Source organism: Quercus suber, unplaced genomic scaffold (assembly GCF_002906115.3).
Source record: "Quercus suber isolate HL8 unplaced genomic scaffold, Cork oak 2.0 scaffold_357, whole genome shotgun sequence".
NCBI classification, from domain to species: Eukaryota; Viridiplantae; Streptophyta; class Magnoliopsida; order Fagales; family Fagaceae; genus Quercus; species Quercus suber.
In genome coordinates, this window is record NW_027069809.1 from 327,429 (window position 1) to 338,567 (window position 11,139).

The 11,139-nt window shown below is 31.9% G+C and overlaps 1 protein-coding gene across 1 annotated transcript; it reads right to left on the minus strand.

The window, feature by feature from the left end:
* Positions 1-5,582: 5,582 nt before the first annotated feature.
* LOC112023212 (uncharacterized) lies at positions 5,583-7,662 on the minus strand (the record flags this gene model as incomplete). The annotated part of the gene is made up of 5 exons (XM_065760196.1): positions 5,583-6,081; positions 6,170-6,278; positions 6,367-6,581; positions 6,949-7,095; positions 7,510-7,662. Coding segments are annotated over 5 exons (717 nt in total), but the record flags the coding sequence as incomplete, so codon positions are not given.
* Between the last annotated feature and the right edge of the window lie 3,477 nt (positions 7,663-11,139).

The window sequence follows — 11,139 nt, forward strand, 5'->3', positions numbered from 1 at the left end:
TTATTAGTCTGACATGGACATGATCAGGTATTTTGGACTATATGTATTTTTTAGCTTAGAAGAATACTATTTTTTTTTTTTTTTTTTAGAAACGCTTAGAAGAAAACATGATGACAAAGCATCCATTCAATTATTAAACAACAAGCATGCTTTTACATACTATTATTTAACAGGTTTTTCTTGTCTGCATTCTTAATTTTTGATATCCAAAATATTCTCAAATTGACATATTTAGAAAATTTCAATAATAGGGTTAAACATGTAAAATTTCTAATTCTAAAACTTCTAAATTTTAGATAAATTTAAAAATGCAATTTACCAACAAATGTTTTTTCTTTTTTAAAAAATAAAAAGTTACGTACAATTTTTTTTCTCATTGTTCTCTAGAGTCTTGAATTGTTGAACATATCTACTCCCACACTCCCGCCAATTTTATACTCCCAATAACAAGCAGTTACTTCATTTTACATGTTTCTCTATCTTTATAATCTTTTCTCTTTCTTTTTCAAAATCTAAAAAATAAATTCAATCCTGCCCATCTATTCCCACATTTCCACTAATTTCAAATGAAAACAATCACTCAAAACTCAAATAAGAAAGTATGAACATACCATTTATTTTTTAATAAATTTTATTATATTTCTTTCTCTTTCCATTTGTCTTTCTCTATGTTTCTTTTTCTCTAATTGCTCCATTGCATTTGTAAAAGTGGAGATTGTATCTTTAAATCTCTCATATTACAAATTTCTCTCATCTTAATTTGTTCATTTTTTTAAGTTAGCCTTATGACACTCCTAGTGATGGATTGGTGAGAGTGCAATAAAGAACAAAGTGGTGGCGATGGAATATTTATATTGTGTTAGAGTTGATACTTGATAGCAAAAGGTGTGAGATAAGACATTACGTGCACAAATTATTAAGATGATATATAAGGGTGGACACAAATTAAGATATTCGATTAGAGTCTATATCCCAGTAAATATTTTAACTTTTTATATATATTAGATTATATGATGTCACGTTATTAAAATTTTAAATAACATAATATTGAACTTACTTTTAAATTTGTGATATTTAATATAAAATATGAAATAGATTTCTTTTATTTTATTTTTTTCAAACTCACCCACCATAATCAAAGAAAATTGATTATATTTGAAAGATTGAAAAGGACTCCTAGATTTGTGGAGTGTGGACTGTCTCCATATAGTTTGTAAAAATGTTGAAAAATAATTTGTGATTGTAGTATTATTTGTATGTTTAAATTCATAAGGTAAAATGTAAGAAGGTAACAACTGACTAGCTTGGTTTTTTTTTTTTTTTTTTTTGGATTTGAGATAGAATTCTACTTTAGTATAATCTATAAGAAGGTAACAACTGACTAGCTTGGTTTTTTTTTTTTTTTTTTTTGGATTTGAGATAGAATTCTACTTTAGTATAATCTATGTGCATGTGTGTGAAGCTCCCTTCGGGAGACTTGATCCCGAGTCTTACCCCTCACACTCTACAATAACTTAGAGTATGTTTGGTAGACTATAATAGACACTGTAATGTAATAGTTATTCCTATGGTTTAATTATTCAATAGTTTGGTTATGTTTTTATTATAGAGAATAGTCATTCTTTATAAATAGCTATTCTTTAAAATGAGAAATAACTATTCATCTCTAAAAGTGATGTAATAGCTATTCCTTAATAGGTGTATTAATTTCTATAATTAATATATTTCTAAATAAACAAACTTTCTATATGCACATAACAATTATGAAAATGAAAAATCATAAAAAAAAATAAAAAAAATAACTAATCTCTCATTCAAATTAAAAAAAAAATGGAAATATAAATATATGAATAAGATATTTCCTAAAATATATTTTAAGTTTGATTTAAAATACTTTCATTCCATTATTTTTAGGATTCTATTATTGTGTTGTCACCAAATAAATGAATAGTAATAAACATTACATTACAACATTTTGTATTTCTTGTAATATCTATTTCTCTTTCTATGTAATTATTGTTACAGTCTACCATACTTGTAAAATAATCATCATACTAAGGGTACGCAATGGTATTAACTAGGTTTTGTTTTTTAATAATGGAACCCAACTAACAAGTTTTAAATTTGAAAAAATATCCATAAAATTGAATAGATCCGATGGTCAAATATTTACTTAACCTTGTCATCTTCAGAAGCAAACTTAACTCCCCTAGAGGTTAATTAAGTCCAATACCAAGCAATCTCACCCACAATGAAAACAAACAAATCTCCTCAGAAGTAATAGTCCTTTGAGCACTAACAACCTCTCCTCCCCTCAACATTAATTGTACCGCGCTCACCTTCAATCAGGGATGGAGCCACCATTGGACAGGGGGGAATGGCCCCTCTATTTTTTTTTTTTTTTAAATATTATTATATGTGTATACTAATTTTAGAAATTTTTTTCTATAAAATTACATTTTGTTTCTCTTAAACAATATTATTAATTCTTTTAAGAGTAATGTTATATTCACAAACTTTTTTACAATATATTTTTACAAACTGTTTTGGAAGAAAATTCTTATTGGATCGCATATGGATCCACTACTCACATCATTTTTTTTTATTTACCAATAATCACTTATTACATCAATAATTTATATAAAAAATAATAAAAAAATAAAAAAAAGCTTGTAGTTCTAGCATTTTCCTCATTTTAGTGATCATTAAAAAAGATTAAATTTAAAATCTAAAACAAAATTATATACAAGCCCAAAAAAAAAATAGCTCAACAACAAAAATTACCAATAGTAAAACTAAAAACAACTAAGCTCAATTAACCAATTTTATCCAAAATAAACAATCCTGCCCTTTAAAAAATTCTATACAAAAATAATTTTGTTCTTACCCAAACAAAAATAAAATAAAATAAAATAAATCTCAGCAACTAAGTAGTAGCAGAGTCAAAAGTTGAAATCGCCGCATATAGTCAACAGTAAAACTGCTCCCCTTAACTCAAAGTTCTGCCTCTGTCCCTACCTTCAATCACATCAAATATGATTGAACCTATCTCTCATTTGCAACATAAGACACACCGTCTTGAGGCACATCCCATCAATCAACCAAAGGATGTAGCTCTAGCCTCTAAGCATATTTAAAATCCCAATTTTAACGAGTGATTTACATTTAAAAAAATATTGTCACACTTTTTGCATGAAGTGCAAAACTTGGGTCCAGAATCCAATTACACTAAGCCATTACGATGGTGACACGTATCCAATTTTGATCATGTATCATCATCTCAACGGGTCTAATGCATTAGACCCAAGACAAATCCCTATAAAAAAAAAAAAAAAAAAATCCTATTAGTCCCATTAGCCAGGGTATGGAACTCATCCCCCAAGAATAGAACGTTATCTTAGATTTTTTTTTTTTAACCCAAAAATCTGTTGTCATTGACAATCACCAAAGTACCCTTGGCCAGCCTAGCCCTGAGTCCAGCCAAAGTTATACAGCTAAGGGGGCTTTCTTTATTTTGTAGTAACAGAACAAATAGGCAAAGGGGAACTTGTTCAATAAAGTGAGGCCATCTCTTTTTGTGGTTCCATTTGCTATCTATATTTACATCCCCATATCATATTCACCACCCTTTCTTCTTTTTTTTTGAGAAGTAAAAAGTTATAATAAAAATTCTCCAGGAATAAACTAATGAAATTATTAAATATATCAAATGTGAATTTATTAGATCAGATGATGACATTAGGAAATCCCCATATACACATTCATACTACTTTTTAATTTCATTTCATATTTTTATATTGAGTCATGAGTGACTAGCATTGATTGGTGTAGAGTGCAACTCAATCAAATGCCAAAGTAGCAACGACTTTATATAGATATTCCAGCAAAAACTATTTCCCATAATTCTACTAGATGTGAGGTTACAGCATTCACACCTAGCATGCCATATGCCATATGTTAGTCTATTTTACCATTTAAGCACAAAAAAACCCCTCCATCCAGACTTGTAAATGCCAACTATTGTAATAGTGCTACAATTCAATTCTAAAGGTAGAACCTCACTGTAGCACTATTGTAAAACCAAATATATTATTTAAATAATTTTTTCTCTCCTTTCAGTCCTTTCTCTCTCTTACAGTCACATAGCTCATCTCCCCTCTCTCTGTTGAGCCTTTCTCTCCCCGTGCCTCTCACTACCGATGACCTTTTCTAGGCGAGATCATTGTAGTCAAGGGGCTTAGGATTGCTAATCAAATTTTGGTGGGTTTGCTTGGTGGGTCTAGGGCTGAGGATTGTGGTGGATCAGTGTGGTGGGCCATGGGTTATGGGTTTTGGATTTGGGTTGATCTGGGCATGACAGAGCTAGGTGTTGATCTGGGTGTGGATCGACGTGGATTGGGGAGTTTGGATTTAGGTGTTGATTTTGGATTTGGGATCGGCGTGACGAAGCTGGGTGTTGATTTTGGATTTGGGATCGACATGGATTGGCAGAGATCGGAGATCGTGGTGGCAGTGTGGGTCTGGGTCAATGATCAGATCACGAAAGAGGAAGATCTCGGTGGTGGTGGGAAAAGCTTGTTCTTGCAATTGGGGTTTTGGGTTAAAGTGACTGATCTCGGTGAAGACAGTGACGAATCCTGAGGATGAAGAAGAAGAAGAAGGGTTTTGTTGGTTTATAGGTTTTGGTGTCATGGTGGTTGTTGTGTGGTGGTGACTGGGTTGCTGTGTAGAGGTGGTGTGGTTGAGAGGGTGGTTGCTGTGTAGATGGGTGTATTGAGTTTTCTCTATGGTACTTGACCATTGGTTGAGAGAGAGAGAGAGAGAGAGAGAGAGAGAGAGGGAGATAGAAATTAGAGAGAATGAAATATATTTTATTGTATAATTTATATTATTTTAATGTATTGTATTGTAAAATAAAAGTTGAGATGCTTACAGTATTGTAAAATGGTATAATATAATTGATAAAGTAGTTTTTTTGGATGGTAAAATGGAATGGGATAACATTTCTTGATGCGAATGCTTAGAACGCTGGAGCAAGATCATTTTAGTTATAATCATAAATAAACATTCCATCATTTCATTGCACTGTTTTCCATGCGTAGTCATCCAGCAATGTCAAGAATATAATATTGCAACGTGTTATATCAAAATCGAAACAAAATTCAACAGCTCTCCTTTTGTTTTAAGGTGCAAATTTCCCAAATGGTTAAATTTGTTGCAAACAAATTGTTTTACACAATTTTACGCAACCCAAAAGCAACTAAAAAGTCACAATGTTCATTGTAAAACGAATTGTGTACTCTTACCAAATTCTTTCTCTTCCATAGGTATATTAAAATCAAACAGACAATCAATTGTAAATCCAAACTCTACCCATAACAGATGTGAATAACATTCATATTGACAGCAGTGACCAAAGATACTGTTATTTGAATGTGGAAGTAGAAGATTGTGCATCAACCTGTAACATGTTTCAAGCTTTTATATACAAGAAGAGTTAAAGATGGTTTGGTCATGTTCAGGAAAGCGTGACTAATGCCTTGGTAAAAAAAGAGTGAATTGATCCAAGTTGAGAGAATAAAAAAATAATAATAATAGAGGAAGGCCAAAATTCATTAGTAAAAGTATTAAAAAATAAATACAAAAGACATGTCAATCCCAAAAGTAGCAAAGAGTATGACTTTTGATAGAGTAGAACAGAGGAAAAGAATACAGGTGACCGACCCTAACTAATTTGTTAAGGATTCATAGCCAACTCTAGAATTTTGGGATTAAGGAATTTTGAGATTAAGGCTTTGTTGTTGTTGTATATAACTCATTGCATGAAACACCTATAAGAGCCAAAAACTTGGCAGCCTTCCCAAAAATTTTGTTTAAATGAAACATCTTCTGAAAGCCTCAACCAACATTTACTTTCTATATCACCTAGGTATTACAATATGTTGATAGAGACGACAGATCAAAAAAAGAAATGAAGGATTAAAAAAATTAAATTGTTGATTTCTCCTCTTCAGACACATTCCTAGATAACTGTTGCAGGAAGTTACCAAGCAGCCTCTGATCCAAAAACATATTTGGTATCTGCAAGAAAGAACTATTAAGTAAAGCCTGCACACACAACACCACACACCCACACACACACACATACACACAAGAGAGAGGGAAAGACCTTTTCCCCAAAGAAAATTTTTGTATTATCAGCTATGGCCTCAATGAATTTAAGCTCAAGAAATTGTGGTGTCAGCTTCAACTTGTTTGCTTCAGCTTCTTTCAGTAAACTAGAAATGTAGAGACAGTAATATTATTAGTCATTTCTATAATACCATATTCATATCTTTTAAACTGAAAAGTGTATGAAGCTTTCACCGGTAGAAGTCTGCATCGGCAAAACTCTTTTCCTGAGCCAGGTATATCTGGTTCTCAATTTCTTGCTGCTTCCTGACACTATCCTTTTCCATCAACTTCTGTTCCATAAGGATCTTGCTCACATTTGCAACCTTCTCAGCTTCACTGATAGCCATTTTCTTATTTGTCTCTGCCTCTTTCTCAACCACTCTCTGTTTCTCAATAGCAATTAAGACCTAACAAAGTAACATCAACATAAAACATAGAATGATGCACTCTATTAACTTCAAAGGCTTACAATATAATAAATTATCCAATATGTTTTTCATTGACTGGGTGCAAACACATGCATGTACAAAGCTTGGATATAAGTGAAAAAAGCTCAAAGGACCAAGGGTAACTGGTTTAAGGGTAAACTCAGTGTTCAGCCATAATTTGAAATAATAAACATACATTAAAAGCACATTTAATTCGGAAAGAATCTGCATATCAAGAGTCATATTGTGTGCCAGTGTGTGTGTCTATTTGCTTTGCTTGACTAACAGTGGAAAATAAAAGAAAGTAAAAGGACCTTCTCTCATATTCAAGAAAAAGAAACTGAACCTTTGTGCGTTCCTCTTCCATCTGTTCAAAATTGCGTCTTATGCTTTCTGGGATTTTTGGCTTTGTAACTCGAACACTAATGATTTCAATTCCTGGAGCATAACGTGTGCAGTCACCCTGGAGAGCATCTTTCATTTTTTCATCAATCTGTGAGAGTTAAACGCTTTGTCAATATAACATGAAATAAATAAATAGAATAGGATTTGATTACCCCTACACTAGCACACGGTGCCATGATGTTACACAACTATATGAAGTATAGTTATAAGGAGCTTCTTAATAATGCTGGCAACTTAACACCAACATAGATTCCCGAATAGAAATAATCCTTGAAAGTCAACACAGCACTACTTGCTGGGATTTTCTTGAGAAGGGATCAAATTGTTCAACTTTTTCAATATGCTAAACAATCTGTCAGATTAAACTACTAAAGCAGAAGAAGAAAAGTACACTACTTTAAACAGCACTTTGAAGACTTCTTATACTGTAAAGCTAAATTGGAAGCTCCCAAAATATTTTCATTTATGGCTTTAAAGGTTATGTTTTCTTTAGCATTCATACTTGATCAAAAACATCAATGTAGACTTGCTGAAGAGAGTGAGAGCTGCAAAACTGATTGATCTCGTGATGAATTTTGTCATATATCCATGTATTGTCATACTGCACCCCATAGTTCAGCAGAGTGTCATGCACATAGTCCTTGTGAAGCCGGTTTTACGGGCAAATTAACAAGAATTAGAGTTTTCGGGATCAGACGGATTTCGCGGGGCCCCAAGGGGTGGAGGTAGGGCAAGAAAAATTTCCTCGTCATGTGGGGCGAGGCAAAAATGGGGCAAAACAAAACTATGTGAGACGGGGGCAAAGACCTCATCCTTTGGCCTAGGAATGACAATGGGTTGTGTTCAGAGCGGGTTTTTTTATGCCTGAACTTGACCCATAAGTCCTCTCCCGTTACCTAAACCCAGCTCATTTAATAAATGAGTTTTTTTTAACCCCAAACCCACACTGTCAGGCCCTATGGGCCCCGTCCAACCACTTCTGGGCCTAATCTAAAGCCATGGCCCAATCTGACCCAATCATAAAAAAAAAAAATCGATTTTACATTTAGAAATCACAACCACAAAATAGAAACACAAATCACAAACCCAAACATAAATAGAAACACAAATTAGCTTGTTTTTTTGGCTCTTCTTTGTTAATACAGATCTTTCACTCATTAAAACACACACACGCACACACACACACGCACACACACAAATCATAAACAGAAACACAATCCCGTCCTCTAATTATCTGATCTCTCTCCGATCTAACAATCCCATGCTCCTCCATGACAAACAACAACCACTACGAGATCCATGCTCCTCCATGACAAACAACAACCACCACATGATGAGAGTGAGGGTGAGGTTGGGTTAGTGAGTGAATGTAAGTGAGGGTGACTGGGTGAGGGGAAACAAAGAGAAAACAAGAGTGAGAGTGAGAAAAGTAAGGGGTGGTGATGCAGAGTGAGGCCATGAGGGAGCGTGAGGCCATGAGGGGAGTGTTTGAGGGCCAGAGAGGGTGGCCGGCAGTGAGAGCTTGAGAGAGAGAGAGAGAGAGAGAGAGAGAGAGAGAGAGAGAGGGGCGGTTGAGAGGTGAGGGTTAGGTTTAGAAAGTGAAATTTGAAAAGGAAATAGAGTATTTATACTAGGGTTTTAATTTTTTTTTTTTTTAATATTATATGTGTATACGGGTCGGGTTTGGGCTAGGTATACATAAAACCCGAACCTGTTTTGGGTTTGATTTCTAAAATCCAAACTCGACCCTATTGTTTAACAGGTCGAGTAAAATCTGCCCATTAGTGTCGGGTTAGATTGGGTACCTGTAGGTTGGGTTATATTTGTCATCCCTACTTTGACCCTATCCTGCTCCATTGCCATCTTTAATTGCATATTATCGATTCATAGGGCATTAAGAATGTCTCTTGAATTGGATTGAAAGACACTGAGACTCCACTTTTGTTTTCTTTTACTTTTTTATGGAAGAGACACCAATTTCTTTGATATATATATATATATATATATAAGGCATAAGACATATTGTCTTCATTCTTAAATCTATGTGTCTATTCAATCCCCTCATAACATGTGAGTATGTATTGGGCATAAGATATATATATGTGTGTGTATGTATTGGGCTGCCATGGCTATATATATATTTTTTTTTTTTTTTTTGGAGAAGTTATATACTACTATTTAAATGACTTTTCTTAAGATAAAAATTTTGTTGATTCAAAAATACCTCTATACCCTTGACTCTTTCTAAAATATCTCATATGTACTATCCATCTAAAATACCTCATGTGTGTTATTGTTAGTAATCTCTTAAATGCTAAGCAAAAAATAAATAAAACAGGAAACAAAAGTTCCTGTCCCTTCTTAAATAAAGTGAAAATGACAAAACTTAGTGCTTACCTGACGCACAAAGCAGAAGAAGAAGAAAAAAAAAAGAAAAAAGAAAAAAGAAAAAGGAAATTACTTCCTGACACGCACCACTCTGACTTGTCTTGCCTGTAAGGTAGCACTTAAATTGATAATAATAATAATAATAATAATAATAATAATAATCACTGCATTTTGGGTTTTTTTAATAATTTTTTATTATTACACTTCAATTGATAGTCCTATATTTTACACTTTTTCTTTTTAAATTTCTTGACATTTTTGTTTTAAATTGCGGTTTTTTATTATGAACACAAATTTTAAATACTTTAAAAAATAGATAGAAAGTTGAACTTAACTTATATTTTTAAAAGCAATCAAAACAACGAGACATATATACAACTTTATAAGTAAATTTTATACTCCTAATATTTTCAAATTGATTTATTTTTTCAATTTATTTTAGAGATAACTTAGATGTCTAACAATAGTTTACATTTATATTAGTTTTTATATGACATTTACAGTTGTTTACAATTGTTCATTTATTTTGTAGTTAATATAAATTAATAATTTCTAGCTATTATTATAAATATTATCTTTTAATTTTGCCATCTCTAGACCAAAATTCTGACTTTGCCATTTTATGGGGCTGTCATGGCTTTGTAGTATGCCCAAGTGGGGCTTCCATGACATTGGCAACACATATAATGCATACGACAATTACATGTTTTCATTCTTATACACGTGTTGGAACTGTATGATTGTAAATTTTTACATAATATAAGAGTAAGATTGCAAATATTTAATTGATGAGAAATTTATTTTTTGTTAATGTTGAAATCCAAAGAACTTTCAGTAGCTAATTATTTTTTTGGATAGTTCAATAGCAGTGTTACAACGGAAGAAAACGAATAAGTTACCTTCTTCTTGCGAGGTTGAGAAAATATCATGGACTTTTAATCTTCTACTTTCAAAAAGATAATCCTACAAAAATATTTGTAGGTATTTATGTTTAATTCATTTTTTTAATCTTCTAATCCTTTGACAACCTTAACTTACATGAGATTCTCAAAAACACATGATATAAATGAGAAATTAACTTCAAAAGGAACTGTATTTTATAAAAATATATGATACAAATTATTTTATTTGTACCATATCTATATAATTTTAACTATTAATTTTTATATATTATAATTTAATAGTTACAATAAGAGATGGATCGGAGTATTTGAATCTGGAATATCTTCGATAGAAATATAAAAATACTATCTAGTTAAGTTACAAGACTTTTGATTTGATTATTAAAATAAGATATTACTTTCTTTAATTTATTTTATAATAACAAGTGAAACGTTAAGATTATATAGGTATGTTAAATTGTGTTTATGGATCAAGAATTTTAAGGTTAAAATGCCATTTCTGAAAATAAAAATTTAAATTCTTAGTACGTTTTCTCAAAATTTCCAAATGATATTCACATTACAACCATACTAAATCCTTCTTGCTACCTATTAAAATTTTTTTTTCCTTGCTGGCTATTTGATAACGGGAAATTTCATTTAATTTTATGATTGATAACGCAAGTGCTATTTCCAATGTCACCGCCAAACGAAACATTTTTCTCTTCTTTTTTTTTTTTTTTTTTGAGAAAGCTTCTCTTCTTTTTTTTGATTACCCGATAATACTTCCAAACAAACTTACAGTAATATTTGCTATGAAATGTATTAATCCTATTGGAAAGAGTCAAACTTTTTTTTTTTTT